This window comes from Carcharhinus amblyrhynchos, chromosome 12 (genome assembly GCF_965287045.1).
Source record: "Carcharhinus amblyrhynchos chromosome 12, sCarAmb.v2.hapA, whole genome shotgun sequence".
Taxonomy (NCBI): Eukaryota; Metazoa; Chordata; class Chondrichthyes; order Carcharhiniformes; family Carcharhinidae; genus Carcharhinus; species Carcharhinus amblyrhynchos.
This window is the reverse complement of record NC_137335.1, coordinates 73912213-73936557: the sequence shown is the minus strand read 5'-3', so window position 1 is coordinate 73936557 and position 24345 is coordinate 73912213. Positions and strand designations below refer to the sequence as shown.

Below are 24345 nucleotides of genomic sequence, written 5' to 3'. Positions count from 1 at the left end.
TTGTCCAAGTAACTTCCTGACTTCTTCGTATCTCCCCTTACCCCAGACAAACACCTTCCTAGCCTGCCTGATCCTATCTCGTTCCAACGCAATTGTGAAGGAGATAGAATTATGGTCACCATTTCCAAGACAGGTTAAGTTTATTAACTACTAAACAAAAGTGTCAGGAGAAATGGTAAAGGTGGGGGTGGGGTGGGGAATTGTCTTGTCCTGTTCACCATGGGGATCATAGCAGGCAGGGGGATCACGCAAAGGTCCTCGGGTGGGATTTTCCAGTTTTAGGGTGAGTGCAGCCAAAAAATTCTGCCCATCATTTACATTCAGATGATTGGAAGAACGGAGTCCATTAGTAAGTAAATATAAAAAAAGTTATCCAGAACAGGCAGACAATGAGCAGTTTTGCTGAGACAGGTTGATTCCAGTAGTTAATTTCTGCTGGCGAATAGTTGATTGTGGTTCAGGCGTCTGGTAGGTCAGTAGAGTGGTTAAGTTTTTTCTCCCCCAGCTGTAACCTTGCTGCTGGCTCATCAACTTTCACAGTCAGAGTTTTGGTTCCTGCAAAAGCTGGCTATTTTTGCACCCTATCATCTGCAGTGAGGCAAACATCCAGCTGTTGTGCTTACAGGACATGCAGACAGACACTTTGGTAGCAAATGGGCTTTTAACCTCTTCCTATGTATAGGACTCACCTGAAGGAGCAGTGCTTCAAAAGCTCACAATTCCAAATAAACCTGTTGGACTTGATGTAGTGAGATCTCTTACTGTGCTCACCCTATCCACTATTGGCATCTCCACATTATGTACATTCCAGTAAAGAGACTCAGGATACAACCATTGTCTAGGCAATTATACCCAAGGTCTTTGAGATAGGACTGAGGACCATAATAACTATCCTTCGAATTGGTAATCATTCTGTGGATGGTTTTACAAACACCTTGTGTGGAAACCCGGAGGGGTTCCAGTGTTCCTCAGTGAAACACCCTGCAGCCATTCCTGCTGGGCACAAGCTGTAAATTCTCAGCCACCTTCAGGGTCCATTTTAAAATATAAAATTCAGGTCTTCTGTAAAGTTCAATATCTCTGTGTATAATTTGTAGGATTTTTCTCTGTCATCGTAACACCAGCGACAGGATTCTCCAGCTGGGCATGCTCCAAGATCAGAAATTCACAACCGACCTTTCTATCAAATTTTCTGCCTCATCCACTATGTTCCCCGTGGCAGGCAGGAGATTTTCAACCCAGGGCACATACACGGATTATGTAAATTGTCTGACTGAGGACCTCCTGCAGACTGTTGCTAATGGGAGGAAAAGGCAACTCCTCAAATCGGTGGAAAAGCCATGATCTTATTGAATGGCGGGGCAGGCTCGAAGGGCTGGATGGCCTACTCCTGCTCCTATTTCTTATGTTCTTATGTTCTTATAAAAGGGTGATGTCCTTCCCAGTAAAAGTACATCATATTTCTAGCTTGCAAGATATGGGGAGAGATTTTCCCCAGGTGTTAAAGGCTGACATCAGGCAGGAAAAGCAGTGAAGCAGCAGTCTGGGGACTCCTGTTGGATTCTCCACTCATCAGGAACAGGGCTGGAAAATCCTGGCCCTCATCTCCGAGCATGTTTCTGGAACATCATTAAAATGTAAACACCCATGGATGGAAGGCTGTTCCTCGGAAAGACCACTCAAAGTGGGAGACCACGTAAGAATTTACACCTCTTGTCTGGAAATTTACCAAAACTCAAAGGTTCCCTCCTCCTGACCCAGACAGAGGCCTGGGTTTTTCACCTGAGGCACATCGGGGAAAATTGGAAAAATTCCCGGCTCAGCCTGTCTACCTCAGGAAAAAGTGTTGGTGGAGGCAGAATCTTTACTCCTGTCGGCTGGAGTTGGGCCAGCTAGTCTAGGAAGAAATATAGAGGCAGCCACATTGGCTGCTGTGTGGCGAGCTGGGCTGTTTAAAAAGCCCACCACCTTATCCCGTGAGAACAAAACACAAAGGCTCTCCACCCCCTCATGTTTCACCCCATGACCCAACCCAGCCTCTATGTTCCCTCACCAATACCTAACTTTCCACCTCAGGCCCTTCATGCCCCCTGCACTTACATTTCCAAGCCCATTGACTCATAGTACACTTCTTCTAACCAATGAACATCACACTGCAAGTGGTTTATGCAAAAGAAAAAAATTAATCTATTATACCTTTCTTCTATGCTTCTGGGCAAGCTAAACAAAGGATCAATCATCCAGGCCATTTGAAACCACTTACATATGCCAACAAACATTGTGAGATTGACCATTCAGGTTTGAATCTGTGTCAATCAAACTATGTTTCTGTTGGGGAGAAATTGTTCCGGTATTTTACTGACTGAAGGGCTAAGAATTAGTGGACAAATGGTGACATGAGGAAAAGATTTATGGAATGAGTGGTTTGGATCTGGAAGGCTCTGCTTGGCAGTATGGTGTAGGCAGGGACCATCAGGGCCATTCTTTTTTAATTTAAAAAGGAGTTGGATAAGTAGTTGAAGAAAAATAAATTGCAGGTTGGTGGAATGGGAATAGTGGCAGAGAGCCAGCAAGAACACAATGGGCTGAATGCCATTGGTCTATGATCATTCCATGATAATAATGTGTAGCACATGTCTCCCATGATACATGGATCCCAAGATCAGCTGATTTTATTGTCAAATGATGATAAAACTGGAGTGGTGCAAACAAGCACATACTCGCCTTTTGGGATTTTGTGGGAAGTTGGGGGATGGGGAGCATTCCATCATGGCTCTATTACTTTTGAATGAGGCATTAAACTAAGGCTTTGTCTGCCTCCTCACAATGGTGCAAGAGGTCCCATGGCACTATTTTGAAGAAGGGAGCCCCATTGTCCTGGCCAATATTCTTCCCTCACTAAAGGCAGATTAATCACATTGTTTGTGGGAGCTTACTCTGCACAAATTGGTGGTAAAAATGGTACTTTGTTGGTTGTGATGTGTTGCAAGGTGCCTGGAGATCATTACAGGTGTTATATAAATGATGGCCTTTCATTCTGCAATGTGGAGATGCCGGCATTGGACTGGGGTGGGCACAGTAAGAAGTCTCACAAACACCAGGTTAAAGTCCAACGGGTTTATTTGGAATCATAAAGGGACAGTGCTCCAAAAGCTCAACTGGTTGATAGGAGGAGTAGGTTCACAAAACAGTGTATAGAGACAAAGATACAATTGTAAGATAATTACAAATTGCAATGTAAAGTATGTACTGAGAACCTATCTCTCCAATCACCTAATGAAGGAGCAGCACGCCAAAAGCTCATGATTCCAAATAAACCTGTTGGACTTTAACCTGGTTGAGAGACTCTTCATTCAGTGACAGAGGATTTCAGCTGACGTGAGATACTCCATGGCAATATTTAATGAGGTCTGCTGCTAAATGAAATTGCTGCCAGCAATATGCATCACTCTACAAATGTTACACTCGGAGACATATGGTCAACCCCATAAACTTTGACTGTATTTGCCAAACGTGTCCATTTAGGTGTGGGAGTGGTATGGCTAAGGTGAAAACTGTGGGTCCAAGGCTCATGGCAGGGTTTTGAGCAGTTGAATTGGGGCTAAGGCTCCAGTGCTATACTAAGGTAGTGCTACAATGTTGACAGTGCTGCTTTTCAACTGAGAATTAAACCGCAGCCTTACTCCCCCTCTCAGATAGACTTTAAACATTCCATTGCAATAGTCAAGAAGCACAGCTGTTTCTCTCCAAGTCAATATACACACACACCCTGAAAAAAGATTCTCTGCTCATTTGATTGTGAAAAAAAATCAGTGGAGATGAATTGGCAGTGTTTCTTACGTTACTTACAGAAATGTGACACGCTTTGCAAGTTCTTAATGTGAACATTTTTGGAATAAGTATGAGCTCTAACTTTCCCAAATGTTAAAGAAAGAAAAGCTGTGCACTTAAACCAGTCACTCATTTCCTACATTATAACAGTGACAGGACTTAAGTAATTCATTGGCTGCAAAGAGCTTTCAGATGTCTGGTTGTGGCGGAAAGTGCAATAGGTTAGTTGTTATTGGCTGAGAAATGACTGCAGAGACAGATATGTCTGAACAGTACCTGGTTTACTGGAGGAACAGAACCATTTACAGTCCTTACCCACTCCAAACTATGAGCTTTCTGCTTGACTCCTAGTCATGTGTCTCTTACATCATGTAAGCAAATGGTAGAATAGCTGGAATTAATAGTGCACTGATGACCATGAAACCATTGTTGATTGTTGGAAAAACCCCATCTGGTTCACTAATGTCCTTTAGGAAAGCAAATCTGCCATCCTTATGTGCCATGGTCTGGCCTACATACAGCTCCAGAGCCACAGCAATGTGGTTGAACCAACTGAAATGGCTGAGCAAGCTACACAGGTGTACCAATCACTCCCTAAAAGCATTGTGGGTCAACCTACATCATGTGGGTGGCAGCGTTTCAAGAAAGCAGCTCATCACCACCATGTAACTCCAGAGCCACAGCAATGTGGTTGACTCAAATGGGCAACTAGGGCTGGGCAATGAATGCTGTCCAGGCAACAATGTCCATGTCCCACATTGAATAAAAATTCATTGCATCTCTTTGAGCCAGATGGTCATGTGGACAGATCAATGTGTATTATTTTGTGAAAAGGCAGCAGTCTTTGACACCTGTCTGGATGTCGTCCTTTGTTCCATTAAACTTGATAAACTCTATTATGAACATCTGTGTTGCTAAGAGACAGTAGCTATAACTGGGGTGTAAAATTACATTCTTGGCAAGCTCAGTGATTTTCAAATTGAAAATTTTGGGAGAAAGATTCAAGCTTGCATTGTCTGCACTCCTATGCAAAAAAAACCCGACCATTAGCTGGTTCCCAAAGCTTCACATTCCTTATCCATTATTTTTGTCTCCTTCCAAAATAATAACTTGAGTAACCTCAGCTCAAACTCAGACCCCCCAGTGACGCACTTGGTATGAATATTGAAAACTTGTGGTGTAGTTTATCCCTCCTTCTGGAAGCTTCTAAACACAAGTGCTGATCTCGCCCCACACGATAAAGATTATTAAAATGATAAAAAATTCCTGTTGGGAAATTCCACGTCAAACAGTTGAAAAAAAATTCAACATCCATCATTTAATTTGGGAATCGCTGACTAAAGCAAGGGTCTGAATTTTTTGGGCACTTGGAACTGGGTTCAAAATACCCTAGCGGCCGTGGTGATTACCGGAACGGGATTTCACGCTGGCTGGCTAGCTCAGTAATGGACAGTCAGGGATTAAGAACAGAGAGGGTGTGGGCTGGTGTTCCTAACGTTCTGTCTTAGGGAGACTGCAACTGCTCAGGGAGCTGGAGACCTGTAAAAAAAAATTGTGATGGAGAAACTATGCAAAGTGTCAAGGCAGCACGTTCCAGCCTAAACCTCAGCCCAGAGACATTTTATTACAGTCCAGGCAATTTCAGCGTACCCTGCATCAAGATTGAAGCTAAAACAAAGGCCACCTGGGCAATTGGTCCCTCCACTTTTATGAGGCCAAGCAAATTCAGCATGTCTACTGCAACTCTCACCAACTTTTACAGATGCAATAACATAGAAAGCATCCTTTCCGGTTGTATCACAGCTTGGTATGGCTCCTGCTTGGACCAAGATTGCAAGAAACTATAAAAGGGTTGAGAATGTAGGCCAGTCCATCATGCAAACCAGCCTCCCATCCATTGACTCTGTCTACATTTTCCGCTGCCTGTGTAATTAAGGACCCCACAAATTCTCTGTCTTCTTCTTCTGTCGGGAAGATACAAAAGTCTGAGGTCAAATGCCAACCAACTCAAGAGCAGCTTCTTCCCTGGTGCCAGACTTTTGAATGGACCTACCTTGCATTAAGTTGATCTTTCTCTACATCCTACGACTGTAACATTATATTTTGCACTCTCCACTTTTCTTCTCCTTTGTGTACTCTGAACGATATGCTTTGTCTATATAGCCTGCAAGAAACTATAGTTTTCACTATCCTCCAATACATGCAACAATAATAAATCATATCCAATCGTATTAGCAGATGGGTATTGTAAAGTTGTGTTCAGTTGGTCCCTTAATGGGCTAAACTACCTGCTGATTGCGAGTGGACATGTTTCAAACTTTAACACATGCCCATTGACTAAAGTCTTGTGCGAGGACATGATGTCAGGACATGCGTCCAATATTCTTTTGCGCAATTTCACCCATACGAAAAGTGTAAAATTCTGGTACAGGGGCCCTCAGAATGGGGAACCTGGTCCCCACCAAGATAACATCCTGGAGATTGGTCCTATTTAAAAGGAGGCTGGAGGACACTGATGAGATATTGACCATCCTTGAGAGATGGACTGTTCAGTGTAAATTGATGCCGAGAAGGAATAAGCAATTATTAAGCCTTAAGTCTCTGCTTGTCTATAATGAATTATAACCAACAATAAACATGGTTTGAGTTTTGGGTGGCACAGTGGTTAGCATTGCTGTCTCACAGGCACCAGAGATTCCAGCCTTGGATTACTGTGCGGAGTTTGCACGTTCTCCCTGCGTATGAGTGGGTTTCCTCTGGGCGCTCCAGTTTCCTCCCACACTCCAAAGATGTGCTGGTTAGGTTTATTGGCCATGGTAAATTGCCCCTTAGCATCAAGGGAACTAGGAGCATAAGCGTGTGGGGTTGTGACCTGGGTGGGATGGTCATAGGTGCAGCCTCGATGGGCCAAATGGCCTCCTTCTGCACTGTAGATTTTATGATTCTAGAAGGGAAAGATCGTTCTTCCTCCACCCCCTTGTCCCTCCTGAGGGAACAACAAGTGGACTGTGTTAAGCTGCATGATTGGATCATAGTTGGCCTTTCAGAATAGGATTTAAACAAGCCCCCACAGCAAGGCTATCAACCGAGTTCGAAGCTGAGGGAATTAAAGATAAATCTTGGTTTTAGCCAAGAAAATGGCTGAAGGATAGAAAACAATAGAGTACTTGTTAGATTAGTTACGTCAGAGTGGGAATGGACTTCGCCAGAGCTTAGTATTGTGACTGAGTTCAAATTTTAAAAAGATAGATTGAGATTTATGTGCATTTTTCACAACACTCAGTGCTTTACAGCCAATAGCATATTGCGAAATGCAGTTGTTGTGATGCAGGAGTGCATTTGTGCACAGCAAGATCCCACAAACAGCAAATGTGATGCTGACCAGATCATCTGTTTTTGTGATGTTGACTGAGGGATAAACATTGGGCAGGGCACCAGGGAGAATTCTCTGGTTCTTCTTCAAACGAATACCGTGTGTCTTTTACATCCACTTGAGAACAGTCAGGTCCTCACTTTGGAGTCTTACCCAAACGTTGGCATCTCTGACATCACTCCCTTGGCATCGCCCTGGAGTGTCAGCTCAGTTCCAGTGCTGGAATGGGACTTGAACCCAGAACTGCAAGTCTCAAGTGGTTGGGAAGCTACGCACTGATTCACAGCTGTCCCGATTAGTGTAAATTGGTGTCAATCGTAGGATAACAGGATAGTTCCAGCACAGGAGGACGACATTCGGACCCTTATACCCAGGCCTGTTCAAGGTGTACCTCAGTCAGTCTCACTCTCCCTCTCCCCACTCCTTAGCCTGTAGCCCTCCAAATAATTATTCAACTCCCTTTTGAAAACCATGATAAAATCTGCATCCGCCACAATCCCAGAGCGTACATTCCAAATCCTAACCACTCATTGTATGAAAAAAGTCATTTTTAGTTCAGAGGTCATTCATCTTCACCCATCATCATGTGGTTCTAACCTCTTTCACCAGTAGGAACAGTTTCTCCCTGATTTTGAACATCTCCATCAAATCCTCCCTCAATCTTCTGCTCTCTAAAAAGAGAAACTTCTCCAGTCGATCTACATAATGGAAGAACTTCATACGTTTCTGCTGCACCCACGCTTGAGCCTTCAAATCCTTCCTAGACTGCAGTGCCCAGACACAGTGGGGAAGGTGGATTCTTCTCCCCCTCCCAGCATGGTTCTCAGGGGCCTGTTAGCAGGAATATCTAGAAAATTGCCACAAATATTCCAGTTGAGGCCTTTTCAGTGATTTATAAAGATTTGCCATAACCTGCTCACATTTGTACTCTCTGCCTCTTTATAAAACCCAGTTCATAAATTTCTCAACCCAGCCTGCCACTTTCTATGTGTACGCACAGATCGTTCTGCTCTTGTACCCATCACAGAATTTTACTTTTTACATTCTATTGCCTCTCCTCATTCTTTCCACCAAAATCTAAACACCACATTTGTTCCCATCCCACCAAATAGGATGCTAAGGAAATTCAGCTCATCTGCTGGGACTTTCACCAACTTTTACAGATGCACAATAGAAAGCTTCTTTTGCTGATGTATCACAGCTTGGTATGGCTCCTGCTCTAACCAAGACTGCAAGAAACTACAAAGGATTGGGAGGGTAGCTCAATCCATCACACAAACCAATCTCCCATTCATTGACTCTGTCCACATTTTCCACTGCCTTGGGGAAAAGCAGCCAGCGTAATTAAGGACCTCACACACCCAGACATTTTCTCTTCCACTTTCTTCCTTCATGAAGGAGATTAAAAAAAAGAGCTTGAGGTTATATCCCAACCAACTCAAGTACAGCTTCTTCTCTGCTGCTGTCAGAATTTTGAATGGACCTACCTTATATTAAGCAGTTCTTTATACTCTACCTGCAATTGCAACACTACATTCTGCACTGTCTCCTTTCCTTCTCCCCTATGCACTCTGAACAGTATGTTTTATCAGTATAGTGCAAGAATCAACTTTTCACTGTAGCCCAATACATGGTGACAATAATAAATCAAATCAAACCTGCCCATGTCACAATCCTCCTCACAACATGTCCAAGTTTTGTGTCACCTGCACATTTTTGGAATTGTGCCCCACACACCCAAGTCATTAACATAGGTCAAAAAAAAGCAAGGGTCCTCACATCAAAACCTGAGGAAGCCCTCTATATAGCTTCCTAAAGTTCAAAAACAAACATTACCTGTTTTCTGTCACTCCACCAACTTCTCATCCAAGCTACTATTGTTCTTTAAATTCCATAGGCTTAGGCTTTGGAGACCAGCCTAGCATATGGAATATTATCAGATAGCTTTCAGAAGTCCATACATATCACATCAATCCCCATTACCCTCACCAACCATCTGTGCTACCTCATTAAAAAACACAATCAACTTAGTTAAACATAATTTGCCTCAAACAAATCTGTTCTTTAATGAATCAATTTGCTAATGACATAGCAAGTGGTCAGCCTGGAACTTATTAATGCCTGGTGTAACTCGAGAGAGCATACTGTGCTGCAAAGGCAAAACACAGTCTTTGAATAGGTGGATGTGAATGAACATTGGTCCAGCTCCCTCGTGAATGTATCTAATGAACTGACCCCAACAGCTTTGTCGTAGAGAATTTCACAGGTTCGCAACTCTCTGAGGGAGGAAGTTCTTTTTGGCATGTTTTTGGTGGGGGGGGGGGGGGGGGGGAGGGGGAGGGGGTGTTGGTATTTGAGGCACTTTTCCTGCCACGCCTTCTCCAGACTGCCACAATTGTCTTCAAACCGAACCGTGACATCTACCACATCCCAGCATGTTCTCCATAATGCAGGTGGTGGGCAAAGTGCCCGCCCAGCCCTCAGGCCTATTGAAGACCTTAAGGAGACAATTGTTGTCCACTTATGGCCCTCAATCTGCCTTCACCTAGGGCTCACAGTCTAAGAATAAGGCATTCAGGACTGAGATGGGGAAGAACTTCCTCACTCAGAGAGTTGCGAACCTGTGAAATTCTCTACCACAGAAAGCTTATTGGGGCCAGTTCATTAGATATGTTCAAGAGAGAGCTGGACGTGGCCCTTGTGGTTAAGGGAATCAAGGAGTATGGAGAGAAAGTGAGAGTGGGATACTGAAAGTGCATGATCAACCCTGATCATTAAGTGGTGGTGCAGGCTTGAAGGGCCGAATGGCCTACTCCTGTACCTATTTTCCATGTTTCTATGTTTCACTGTCATGGTGGCAAGTGAGCAGGAGTGGGAAGGCCAAGTCACAGCTGACAATAGGCCACTCACAGAGTGTTATTGCCACCCTGTTTAAAGGTAGTCAGTTAGGAACCCACTTTTTCCTTCATCTTGCCCATTGTATTTCCTTCTTCCGTTGGAATCCGTTACCCCCAAGCTGCACATTTATAGTCACAATAAGCAGCCAGGCTGAGAAATGTATTTCAGGCTAAGAGATTAATTTACCGTTCAGGCTGAAATCAAGATTGCAAGCTTTGTGATTTTCATGGTTAACAAAAGATATCAAAGATAGGACTATGATCCCCAACTTCCCTCAACTGCAAATTAAAAATAACACTGAAATCCTAAATGGCAGGAACCTCAATGAACCCTTTTCAAAAACTCCTGGATAAAATGCTGCAATCCATCCAAGGGAAAACTCCTTCCAACTTGACGTGAAGGAAAATGATTTCTGTTCACTGGTGCTACAGGGATTTGGGGACGCAGATTGAAGTATTCGGGTGAGAGAGGTGAGGGGTATGTGAGGAAGAACCTTTTTACACAGCGAGTGGTAATGACTTGGAACACACTACCTGTGGGATGTGGTGGGATTTCTCTTTTATTCATTCGTGGGACATGGGCATCGTTGGCTGACCGGCATTTATTACCCATCCCTAGTTGCCCTTGGAGGGCAGTTGAGAGTCAACCACATTGCTGTGGCTCTGGAGTCACATGCAGGCCAGACCTGGTAAGGACGGCAGATTTCCTTCCCTAAAGGACATTAGTGAACCAGATGGTTTTTCCGACAATGGTTTCATGGTCATTAGTAGATTCTTAATTTCAGCCATTTTTTACTGAATTCATATTCCACCATCTGCTGTGGCGGGATTTGAACCCACGTCCCCAGAACATTAGCTGAGTTTCTGGATTAATAGTCTAGTGATAATACCACAGGGCCATCATCTCACCATGTACGGTCACTTGAAATAAATGAACTTACAGGGCAACAATGGAGCGCTAGAGACTGAGTGACCATGAAACCATCAGGGTGCAGAACTAGCCCATACAGCCCATCAGTCTGCTCCGCCATTCAATGAGAACACGACTGATCCAATAATCCTCAACTCTACTTTCCCACCTTATTCCCATAACCCTTGATTCCCTTACAGATTAAAAATCGGCCTATCTCAGCCTTGAACATACTTAACGATCCAGCCTCTACAGCCCTCTGCGGTAAAGAATTCCACAGCCTCACTGTAATTATATTTCACCATGGTGAACTAGCATGGATCTAATGGATCAAATGGCCTCCTTCTGTGCTGATGATTCTGTTATTTATCAAACTGCAAACCAGTGGCTCTGGCTGAAATCGGTCCCAAGTCCATAAAAATCAGTTCTGACGAAGGATCACCCAGACTCGAAACGTTGGCTCGATTCTCTCTCTCCACAGATGCTGTCAGACCTGCTGAGTTTCTCCAGCACTTTCTGTTTTTGTTTCAGATTCCAGCATCCAGAACATTTTGCCTTTATCTTAATGAAAAACTACCTTCGTGCCTTACTTAATCTGTACAGGTTGCAAATGCGTCCATATTTGAGGGTGGCACAGTGGTTGGCACTGCTGTCTCACAGAGCCAGGAACGTGAATTCGATTCCTGGCTTTGGGTCACTGTCCATGCGGAGTGTGTACATTCTCCCCATGTCCATGCGGGGTTTACTTCAGGTGCTCCGGTTTTCTCCCACAGTCTGAAAGACGTGCTGATTAGGTTCATTGATGATGTGGACATGCCGGTGTTGGACTGGGTTAAACACAGTAAAAAGTCTGACAACACCAGGTTTAAGTCCAACCGATTTATTTGATAGTAAACTCACTAGCTTTCGAGGTTTCCCTCTTCACCTGAAGAAGAGGGAAAAACCTGGTGTTGTCAGACTTTTTACTAGGTGCATTGAGCCATGCTAAATTTTCCCTGAGTGTACCCGAACAGGCGCCACAGCATGGCGATTAGGAGATTTTCACCGTAACTTCATCGTGGTGTTGAAGTAAGCCTACTTATGATACTAATAAAACAAACTTTTAACATGACTTTATGTTCCCCCCAGGACAGGCAAAACAGTACACTTCCACAGTGATTTATTTATAAGTTTTACAGAGGTTTAGAATACAGCTTAATATGTTTTAAGATGATCATACAAGAGCTATCTGTTTGTGTTTTTTTTTCCTTTGTTTCAATTTACAACTTACAATACAATAAACCGGTTCTTTTTTTTATGTTTCTTCAGTGTAACTGTACACGTTATGAATCCTCTGGCTGTCCTGTAGCAGCTTTGAGACCTGGCAAGTTTCAGCTGTGCAGTTGTAGTGCAGTATGTGGAGAACATAGCCAGGAACTTCACACCTTCATGCTTGTATAAAACTTCTTTTTTTTTAAAAAAAAACCTTATCATAATGACTTGTCTGCTCCACAGGGCAGACGCAAGGTAAAAATCTGTCACTGACCAATGTTCCTGACACAGAATAGCATGACCCTTTTTAAAAAAAAACATACAAAAAAAAAGACTATAAGTTGCTATCAAAGAATTTACATTTGCCATAAAACTCTAACGTCAAAGCAGTATAAACAGATACTGCATTTTTATCAAATACGCCTTATAACAGTAATACAAAATATTTTCACCGTTCTTATACTTAGTGTAAACCTTGTGCTAATAACAAATGCTATTTCGTGTGAATGACTGTAGCCGCGTGCTTTCTCACGTTGCATGTGTCCTTTATCGAGAGGCCATTCCTTTTGATTTGAAAAGGGAAAAGCTCACTAGGATTCCATTTGGTCTTTCTATTCATTGATAGGATTGGATTTCTTCCCCCCCCCACCCCCCGCCGTCTTGAGAAAATGACATCTCCTTCCGACGTCCGTCCCCTTTCTTGACGCCGTCGCTTGCCGACGGCAAACCCGTCACGGCAGGTGGAGAGGTGGCAGGGGGTTGGTTGGATGAGGAGGGGAGTTGGTGGAGTGTAAAGTTTGTACTTTGGCGGGGAGGGGTGGGGTGGGTTTGGGGCAGGGTGGGAGGTTGCGGGGGGTGGGTGCACAGAGCAAGTTTGGGATTTGTACAGTGAGGGTGAAGCTCTTTGCTAATCACTCCAGCTTTGTCTCTGTCTCTGTCTCTGTAGTTACACAGTAGTTGGCCTTCTCCGAGGGGGTGTAGCCTGGTAGACACACGCACTTGTACGATCCATCAGTGTTGATGCACTTGGCGTTTCGGCACAGGGACATCTTGTCGTTGAGCTCGATACATTCATTAACGTCTGTGGTACAAGAGGCAGAAGGCAGAATAATGCACAGGGAACTGAGTAGCTTACAATCAAGTCTCAATTTACAGTGAGATGCCAATCAGAGTATCATAGCATCCTTCACCAACACGTTCTGACCAAGAAGCTCTACTTACACTGAGAGAAAATAACCTCTTCTTCAATCCCTGTTTGAATCTATTCGAGGGTGAGTTAGAGTGGCTTCGTGATCAGCATTACGACATTGCTGTCATTGTTGGAGACTGCAATTTAGACACAACCTCAGTGAGGAGATCACTGGCACGGTGGCACAGTGGTTAACATTGCTACCTCACAGTGCCAGGGATCCAGGTTCGATTCTGGCCTTGGGTCACTGCCTGTGCACGTTCTCCCCGTGTCGGCCTGAATTTCCTCCAGGTGCTCCGGTTTCCTTCCACAGTCTGGAAGATGTGCTGGTTAGGTGAACTGGCACTCCAGGATGTGTAAGTTAGGGGGATCAGTCGGGTAAATGCATAGCGTTACGGGGATAGGACAGGGGAGAGGGTCTGTGTTAGGTAATCTTTCAGAGAATCAGTGCAGACTCGATGGGCCGAATGGTCTTCCACACTGTCACAATTCTATGATTCTAATCGAACTGCAGCAGCTTTGTCTTAGGTGCTTGCAGTCGTTCACCTATAGCTACCCAGAAAGCACTGCAGTTTTTAAAAATTTGTATTAGAGAATAGAGCCAAATTTTTGAGTTTGGACATCCACACACTGTCAGATCCGCTGGGATTTTCCAGCATTTTCTGATTAAAAAGCAATTGGGCCGGCTGGGTCCAAAGACCCTCCCCCCATGCCTGAGAATAACTTCGATTGTGTGTGTGTGTATGTGTGTGTGAAACAACTGCATCTCGAACAGGGTGATCTTACCGACACACTCCAGCTTGGCTATGTCCAGTTGGTAACCATCGTAGCAGTCGCACGTGTAGCCTTCCTGGACTCTGACGCAGCGTCCGTTCTCACAGCCGTTCAGGATACCGCATTCCTCCGCTTGCAGCCCCTCAAAACTATCAAATGGATCTGTCAGGCAAAGTGAGCACAGTTATTAGCAGCAGCTCTGACGCGAGCTCCACCGTACTCGGCTGGTGGGAGCAGTGCAGGAACCGGCTGCAGACGAAACCCGGGTCCACGTGTAACATCTGGCAATCCACGGCTGGTAACGCTGCCATGGAAACGACATGCAGTGGCACAATGACTCTATATCAGTGGTTTCCAACCCTTCTGTAGGTCATGGCACACCTTAACACTATTAAAAATGTTTGAGGCAAACCTCTGTCTTCTTCCCTTACTGGGAACTTCCTACTTTAGCTTCTCCCTGTCCTCTCACCTGTTCTTTTTTTAAACCACTCTCTGTCTCTTTCACTTCTCCCAGGGTTTAAAGTTTATCTAATAGTGTCACAAGTAAGCTAACATTAACACTTCAATGAAGTTATCGTGAAAATCCCCTAGTCGCCACAGTCCGGCTCCTGAGGGACAATTTAGCATGGCCCAATGTACCTAATCCGCACGTCTTTCGGACTGTGAGAGGAAACTGGAGCACCCGGAGGAAACCCACGCAGACACGAGGAGAATGTGCAGATTCCACACAGACAGTGACCCAAGCCGGGAATCGAACCTGGGTCCCTGGCTCTGTGAGGCTGCAGTGCTAACCACTGTGCCACCGTACTTGCATCCTTCTTGAGTTTTCACTTCCTGTGTTGGCGCACGGGGCTTCTGTCTGCAGGTCCAAGTCCCACTGGTCAGGCACATGGACCTTGTCAACAGAAAAACTCTAAAAGCCCATGTGTGCAGCTCTTTCCCCACTGGTGAATGTGGGGGAGACCCAAGATTCATCAGGTCCTGGAGATGCCAGATCGCAGAGCTGAAGACCAACAGCTTTTAGTTTAATTACATGGATTGTGAATTTTTTTTTGCGATCCTTGCGGGGAGGGGTGTCTTCACGGCACACCATGGCATACTGTTTGGGAGCCACTGCATGGGGACCGAGGAAAGACAACAGCTTCTACACAGCTAACAGCTCCAAGAGGTTGTTATCCAACACCTTGGTGACCCAGAAAAGCTAGGTTGACAGACTAACCAATGGATAATGGTTAATGGGCTAAGTGAAGTAAATTAACATCTCAAATATCAGAGCCATAGCAACCACTAGTGAATGATTCATTAGTGCTAAGATAAGGTGAGATCAGCTACCTTTGAAATCCTATTTAACAAACCCAGTTGCTTCTACAATGAAAAGCCATTTCGTCTTTCTCAACTTTTGTTACCTGGCATCTGGGTTATGGTCCAGTTATGATGTGGAGATAGCGGCGTTGGACTGGGGTAAAACAGAAAGAAATCCCACAACACCAGTTTAAAGTCCAAAATACAAATAAACCTGTTTGGACTTTAAACTGGTGTTGTGGGATTTCTTTCTGACCAGTTAAACAGCAGTACAGAATGAATATCGTCACCAACACAGCACTGAACCAAATCTGGTTGTCCAACAAAAAACAGGTATTTTTAAGGTGAGCCATGCATCAGTTTTCATGGAATAAAATGAAAATAAAAAGCTTGTCTGGGGAACTCAGCCAGGTGCCACACTGGTGCAATGTGACTCCCTTCGCCACATGCACGCCAATCTATTCCCAATGCTCCGAGCAACCCTTGACCTCCCACGGCTTGACCTGAACTGCCTGTGGCCCAAAGCACCCAATCCAAATCCGGCACTGCCTCAGTCTCGAGATTGACAGCTTTGAGACGCTGTACACGTGTGTTCCTCGCTGCTAAAGGACATGGAGGGAGTGCAAAGAAGGTTCACCAGGATGTTGCCTGGCCTCGAGGGCGTTAGGTATGAGGAGAGGTTGAATAAACTAGGATTGTTTTCACTGGAGAGACGGAGACTGAGGGGAGACCTGATAGAAGTCTACAAAATTACGAGAGGCACAGGCACGGTGGATGATCAAAGGCTTTTTCCCAGGGTGGAAGTGTCAATTACAGATTCAAGATGAGAGGGGGAAAGTTTGAGGGGGATGTGCAGGGGAGGTTTTTTGTGCAGAGAGTCATGGGTGCCTGGAACGTGCTGCCAGAGAAGGTGATGGAAGCAGACGCATTAGTAACATTTAAGGGGCATCTGGATGGGTACATGAATAAGGAGGGAATAGAGTGATATGGACCGAATAACAGCAGAAGAGCTGGATGAAGTGATGGGTAAGCATTTGAACAATGGTGTGGACTCTGAGGTGACTTGGTCTCCTGATCTCCAGTTGTTCCATTCTGCAAAGCAATAACAAATCCAGTCATGATTGCTTTCTGCCTTTAGCAATCGGGTGATGTTTGGTGTGGGGGGTGTGTCCAGGTGTGGTGTTCTCATGTGTCTGCTGCCCTTGTCCTTCTGTAGGTCATGGGTTTGGAAGGTGCTGTTGAAGGAGCCTTAGTGAGTTCCTGCAGTACATCTGGTAGATAGTACACACTGCTGCCACTAAGTATCAGTGATGGAGGGAGTGGATGTTTGTAGAATCATAGAAACCCTACAATGCAGAAAGAGGCCATTAGGCCCATTGAGCCTGCACTGACCACAATCCCATCCAGGCCCTACCCCCATATTCCTACATATTTACCCACTAATCTCTCTAACCTACACATCTCAGGACAATAAGGGGCAACTTTAGCATTGCCAATCAACCTAACTCGTACACCTTTAGATTGTGGGAGGAAACCAGAGCATTCAAAGGAAACCCATGCAGACACAAGGAGAATGTGCAAACTCCACACAGACAGTGACCCAAGCTGGGAATCAAACTCAGGTCCCTGGAGCGGTGAAGCAGCAGTGCTAACCACTGTGCTACCGTGCCGCTGAAGGCGCACAAATCAAGCGGGCTGCTTTATCCTGGACGGTGTTGAGTTTTTTGAGTGTTGTTGGAGCTGCACTCATCCAGGCAAGTGGAGAATATTCCACTACATTCCCGACTAGCACTTTGTAGATGGTGGACAAGCTTTGGGGTATCAGGAGTTACTTGCCACAGAATTCCTAGCCTTTGACCTGCTGTGGTTGCCATGGTTTTTAAATGGCTAGTCCAGTTCAGTTTCTGGTCAATGGTAACCTCCAGGATGTTAATAGTGGGCAATTCAGTGATGGTAAAACCACTGAATGCAAGGGGAGAAGGTTAGATTCGCGCATGTTGGAGATGGTCATTGCCTGACACTTGTGTGGCATGAATCTTATTATTTATCGACCCAAGCCTGGATATTGTCCATGTTCTATTGGACTCTGGAGCTGAGATGATTGATTTCCAACCACCACAGCCATCTTGCTCAGTGCCAGATATAACTCCAAGCACCGGAGAGTTTTCCCTTGAATCCCATTGACTCCAGTTTTGATGGGGCTTCTTGATGCTACACTTAAGGGGAGGCGATTCTAATTGCTTCATCGTTGGTGGCCATGCCTTCAGTTGTCTGGGCCCTGAGTTCTGGAACTCCCACCCTCCACATCTCCACCGCTCTATCTTGCTTTTCTTCTTTAAGACGCTCCTTAAGACCTACCTCTTTAACCAAGCTTTTGGTCGTATGTCCCCATGTTATATGTTTTATAACGCGCTTGTTAAGAACCCTTGGGCTATCTTATCATGTTAAAGGGCAATGTGAACACAAGCTGCTGCAAAGCAGCAAAGTTGTCTCAATTGAATTATCACTTGGGGAGCTACAATTCAATCGCCTTAAACCTTACCTCTTATCTCACTGACAATGCATTGGGAGAGCAAGATCCCTTGGCTCGTTGTCCAGGGACACTTACTCAGCGCAAAGCTGCCCCCTGCTGTCTGATTTAGTTACAGCATGGTCAGCACAGGCAGCTCCACCCGACTGCACCGTCATTGGCTACTTGGTCTAACCATTGGCAGAACATGTCTTCTGTTGTCAATGAGCTCCGGAAGGGTGGAGGGGGTGGGGGAGGGAGGCGGGACTTGTCAGATTTTGCATTTACAACAACAACTTGCATTTAAAACAGCCCTTCAAAATGTTCACACAGAACGAGGTGCTTCAGCAAAGTGCGAGAGGAAACAGGGAATTATAGACCACTGAGCCTAACATCGTTGTGGGCAAAATTCTCGAATCCATTGTCAAGGATCTTATAGCAGAGCATTTAGAAACAGAGTCAGCATGGAATTATGAAGGGGAAATCATGCTTGAAAAATCTGTTGGAATTCTTTGAAGATGTAACTCACAGAGTTGACGAGGGGGAACCAGTCGATGTGGACTTTCCAGAAAACATTTGACAAAGTCCCGCACAAAGGATTATCTTGCAAGAATAAAGCGTATGGAATTGGGGGAAGTGTATTGAGATGGATGTAAAACAGGTCGGCAGAGAGGAAACAAAGAGTAGGAATTAATGGGTGCTTTTCAAATTGGCAGGCAGTAAGTGGGGTGCCACAGGGATCGGTGCTGGGACCCCAGCTATTCTCAATATATATTAATGATTTGGATGAGGGAACAAAACGTGACATCCCAAAGTTTGCAGATGACACCACGTTGGGTGGGAGGGTGAACTATGACGAGGATGCGGAGATCCTTCAGCATGATCTGGACAGATTGGGTGAGTGGGTAAATCAGTGGCAGATGCAGTGTAATTTGGATAAATGTGAGGTTATTCACTTTGGAAGCAAAAACAAGAAGGCAGATTACCACCTCAATAGCTGTAAATTGGGAGAGGGGATTGTGCACTGAAACTTGGGTGTGCTTGTGCACCAGTCACTGAGGATAAGCATGCAGGTGCAGCAGGCAATGGCATGTTGGCCTTCATTGCGAGACGTTTCGAGTACAGGAGCAGGGATGTGTTGTTGCAATTATACAGGCCTTGGTGAGGCCACACCTAGAATATTATGTGCAGTTTTGGTCTCCTTTTCTGAGGAAGGATGTTCTTGCTCTCGAGGGAGTGCAGCGAAGGTTTACCAGGCTGATTCCTGGGATGGCAGGGCTGATGTATGAGGAGAGATTGACTAGGTTAGGACTATTTTTGCTGGAATTCAGGCGAATGAGGAGGGATCTCTCAGAGACTTATAAAATTCTAACAGGTCTAGACAGGGTAGATGCAGGGAGGATGTCCCCAGTGGTGGGGGGAGTCCAGAACCAGGGGTCACAGCCTGAGGATTGGGGTAGATCAGTTAGGACAGAGGTGAGGAGACAGAGGTGAGGAGACGTTTCTTCACCCAAGGAATGGTGAGCCTGTGGAATTCATTATCACAGGAAGTAGTTGATGCCAAAACATTGAATGTATTCAAGAGGCGGCTGGATATAACACTTGGGGCGAGTGGGATCCAAGGTTCTGGGGAGAAAGCAGGATTGAGTTGGACAATCAGCCATGATCGTAATGAATGGCGGAGCAAGCTTGAAGGGCCAAATGGCCTTCTCCTATCTTCTATGTGTCGATGTCACATTGTGAGGCAAGGTGGAGGCTGATCGTGAAAGGAACGATCAGGCCCCAGCTAAAGATGATGGTTCTGCAGAGATTTCTCTGAGGTTGAGGAGGGATGGGGGGAGGGGGTTGGGGGAGGGAATACCAGAGAATGGTGCTTCTGGACGGGGGTTAGAGGTTATCACCAGGGAGGGGAGAATTGGCAATGGCCACTCCTCTCTCCATTGTTGGAACTGGTGCCACAGCGAAGTGACTACTTGCGAGATGCCCCCAGCAAACCTTCTTATTTCATCTTCTATTCCTGTTCTATGCTTGTAATAGTAACCTCTTCTGGACTTTTTAATAATGCTCTGTTGAATGGACCGATCATACACTAAGTTGATCCCTCTCTACACTCTATCCGTAACTGCAACACTACATTCTGCACCCTCTCCTTCCCTTCTCTCCTATGTACTCTATGAAAGGTATGCTTTGTCTGTATAATGCACAAGAAACAATACTTTTCACTGTATCCCAATTCATGCGACAATAAATAAAATCAAATCCCTGGGTAGCTGCCCTGTTGCTGGCTGGTTATCAGGCAAAGCTCCCCCTGCTCACATACCCTGCCGGACCCCAACGAGACCAATGCCTCGGCAGGGAGGTAACCCGTGAAGGTCAAAGGATAATACTCGCTGTCAGCTCACTCCCACCAGGAGGCAGCGGAGACTAAATATCAAGGATGAAACCATTCTCAGCAACAATCTCAGCAGAGAGGGAAATCAATAGAGAGGGAAATAAAGGATGAATATCAGAAATAATATGGTCTTATAATTAACATATTTCTCTTCATCTATGGGTTGTGGGCCTGCTGCCATGCATTGATTTATGTGGGCGTCACTGGCTGGCCATCTATTGCCCATCTCTAGCTGCCCTGGAGAAGGTGATGGTGAGCTGGCTTCTTGAGCCACTGCAGTTCATATCATGCAGGCACACCCACAGTGCTGTTAGGGAGGGAGTTCCAGGATTTTGACCCAGTATCAGTGAAGGAACAGCAATGCATTTCCCAAGTCAGGATGTTGAGTGATTTGGAGGGGAGGTTAGGATCATAGAATCCCGACGGTGCACAAGAGGCCATTTGGCTCACTGTGTCTGCACCGATTCTCTGACAGTGCATCTTATCCAGACCCTCTCCCCCACCCTATTCCTGTAACCTCATGGCTACTCCATCCATCCTGCACATCTTTGGATGCTAAGGAACAATTTAGCATGACCAATCTGCCTAACCTACACATCTTTGGGCACTAAGGAACAATTTAGCATGGCCAATCCATCTAACCGACACATCTTTGGGCACTAAGGGGCAATTTAGCATGGCCATTCCACCTAACCCGCAAATCTTTGGACACAAAGGGACTATTTAGCACAGCCAATCCACCTAACCTGCACATCTTTGGACTGTGGGAGGAAACCGGGGCGCCAGGAGGAAACCCAGGCTGATAAATATAACAGCACTCTCAGGGTGAGGTTGGAAATCTGTTTTTGAGGGGTAGAATGGGTGAGAAACAGTTGGGTGTGGAAGTATGTGAGGGAGGGAGAGGCAGAGGGATCATTCTAGCGAGGGGAAAACCCATATTTCTTCCCTCGACCCAGGAAGGTGGAAGAGGTGATGATGGATGTTCCTTGCCGCTGCGGTTAACAGTTAACATTTGATTTGACTGTGCACTTTGTCACCAGTTAAACACCAAATCAATGACTGTGCTTGTTTCTGTCAAGCCCAGCTTCATCTAGGATCTGTGTTCACCCATAAGACAAAGTACTTTGTGCTTCAAAGCATTTGTGTGCTGAGGAAATCCAGGAGCTGGTTGGTATGGCCACCAGGTGGCGACAGATGTCTATGGACTTGGCGAATGTTTCCACCTCACTCACCGCTGGTTAATATTTTTATCAAAAACAGAATAGAAATCGTGTATTCAATATCTCATCTGGTCACACATCAAGTCCAGTGTTAATAAGCAGTCCCGCATTCTGTAGAATAGGTCTATATATTGCTACATGAGTTATAATGAGAACCATGGGTTATTGTAACTTAAGTAATTTAAAGTTTATTGTCAGAATTAAGCTTACATTAACACTGCAATGAAGTTACTGTGAAAATCCCCTAGTCACCACACTCCGGCACCTGTTCGGGTACACTGAGGGAGAATTTAGCACGGCCAACACACTTAACCAGCACGTCTTTCAGACTGTGGGAGGAAACCGGAGCACTCGGAGAAAACCCACGCAGACACAGGGAGAATGTGCAGACTCTGTGTGACCCAAGCTGGGAATCAAACCCTGGTCCCTCGCACTGGGAAGCAGCAGTGCTAACCACGGTGCTGCCCCTGTCAGTATTATCTGGAAGGGGAGGTAAGGCTGGGGTTAACAGCTGAGGGACAGCTGGCCAGACTGGACAGTCAGTGTTGGACTGAAGACAGGCTGCATGGTAAACTATACTGACCTTCACCTATCATCCCAGCAGCACCTCGCCAAAGTCCCAGAGCATTAGTGAGGAGGACACGCAGAATGGATTAGGAAGAGGGTGCTCTCCGTGTATCTGAGGCCAGGCAATTTTATTCTGTTTTGACTTCCCACCGGTAGTTAGATACAACTGAGTTGGTTAGGTGGATTGGCCAAGTTCAATTGCCCCTTAGTGTCCAAAGGTTTGCTCGGCCATACCAAAGGACATTTAAAGGTCAACCCCATTGCTGTGGCTCTGGAGTCATCAGACCAGGGCAGATTTAAGTCCCTCAAAGACAAAGGGTGGCACGGTGGCACAGTTGTTAGCACACTACTGCCTCACAGTGGCGGGGACCCAGGTTCGATTCCCGGCTTGGGTCACTGTGCGGAGTCTGCATGTTCTCCCCGTGTCTGCATGGCTTTCCTCCAGGTGCTCCGGTTTCCTCCCACAGTCCAAAAGATGTGCTGGTTAGGTGCATTGGCCATGCTAAATTCTCCCTCAGTGTACCCGAACAGATGCCGGAGTGTGGTGACTAGGGGATTTTCACAGTAACTTCATTGCAGTGTTAACGTGAGCCTACTTGTGACACTAATAAATAAACTTTAAACAGTCAGTTCTACGTTTAATAGCATGTCCTGTACGCCCTGTCACGCGTAGACGCATTTATATCGGGACAATCCTGAACTTAAGAATAATGCAGGTACAGCTCCTCAAATCCAACGATCTGTAAACCAGGGCCAGAGTCTTACCACTTACCACTGTTCCCATCCTGCCACAGTGAATGGAGATTTGGCTGACTGCCAAATTCTCCGACTTTGCTGCAGTGGGAGTGTGGTGTTAGCGGCTGGTAAGATCGCACCCGTGGCGTTTTTTACAAGGGTCCATACATCACTTTAACCTGTCGCTGAATGAGTTGAATGATTTACCAGGCTCGGCGCTGCATTGGCACGGTGCACTCCGTGTTTTCCCGCAATCTGGCTGACCCCTGACCTCAGATTGACTTGGTCTGATATTTTTTAATTCAATGACATGGGCTACGCTGCCTGGCCACCATTTATTACCCATCCCAATTGATCCAAGAGCAGTTGAGAGTTAATCACATTGTTGTGACTCTGGAGTCACAGGTAGGCCAGACCAGGTAAGGATGGCAGATTTCATTCACTAAAGAACGTTAGTGAACCGAATGGGTTTTTCTGACAATCGGCAATGGTTTCACGGTCATCAGTAGATTCTTAATTCCAGATTTTTTTTATTGAATCCAAATTCCACCATCTGCCATGGTGGGATTCGAACCCGGGTCCCCAGAACATTAGCTAAGGTTCGGGATTAATAATCTAGTGATAATGCCACTAGGACTTTGCCTCTTATTGAGTTGAGGTTCTGATTCCATTATCAACAACCCCAGGCCCCCGCACTACCCCCAAAAATCCAGCAAGGTCCAAATTCCAGCACGGACTGGGTCCCGAAGTGGCTGGTTTCCACAACTTGTTCAAGATTCTTTTAAGGTTAACGTGCAGGTTCAGTCGGCAGTTAGGAAGGCAAATGCAATGTTAGTATTCACGTCGAGAGGGCTAGAATACAAGAGCAGGGAAGTACTTCTGAAGCTGTATAAGGCTCTAGTCAGATCCCATTTGGAGCACTGCAAGCTGTTGTGGGCCCCGTATCTAAGGAAGGATGTGCTGATGTTGGAAAGGATCCACAGGAGGCTCACAAGAATGATCCCTGGAATGAAGAGCTTGTCATATGTGCAATAGTTGAGGACTCTGGATCTGTACTCGTTGGAGCTTAGAAGGATGAGGGGGGATCTTATTGAAACTTACAGGACACCTCGAGGCCTGGATAGAGAGGACATGGAGAGGATGTTTCCACTAGTAGGAAAAGCTAGAACCAGAGGGCATAAACTCAGGGTGAAGGGATGATCTTTTAAAATAGAGATGAAGAGGAACTTCTTCAGCCAGAGAGTGGTGAATCTGTGGAACACTTTGCTGCAGAAGGCTGTGGAGACCAGGTCATGGAGTGTGTCTTTAAAACAGAGATAGATAGGTTTTTGATTAATAAAAAGATCAGGGGTTATGGGGAAAAGCCAGGAGAATGGGGATGAGAAAAATATAGCC

General features: G+C 45.5%; 1 protein-coding gene across 7 annotated transcripts in view; it reads right to left on the bottom strand.

Moving 5' to 3' along the window:
* Positions 1–12160: 12160 nt before the first annotated feature.
* ltbp1 (latent transforming growth factor beta binding protein 1) overlaps positions 12161–24345 on the bottom strand; it is a 331204-nt gene continuing 319019 nt past the window's right edge. For all 7 annotated transcript variants that reach the window (XM_080200719.1, XM_080200720.1, XM_080200722.1 and 4 more), the window contains 2 exons: positions 14238–14387; positions 12161–13343 (listed from right to left, as the gene is read on the bottom strand). In XM_080200719.1, the coding sequence (XP_080056845.1) occupies positions 13174–13343; positions 14238–14387 (320 nt within the window). In that variant the 3' untranslated portion in view covers positions 12161–13173. The remainder of the gene's footprint in view (positions 13344–14237; positions 14388–24345) is intronic.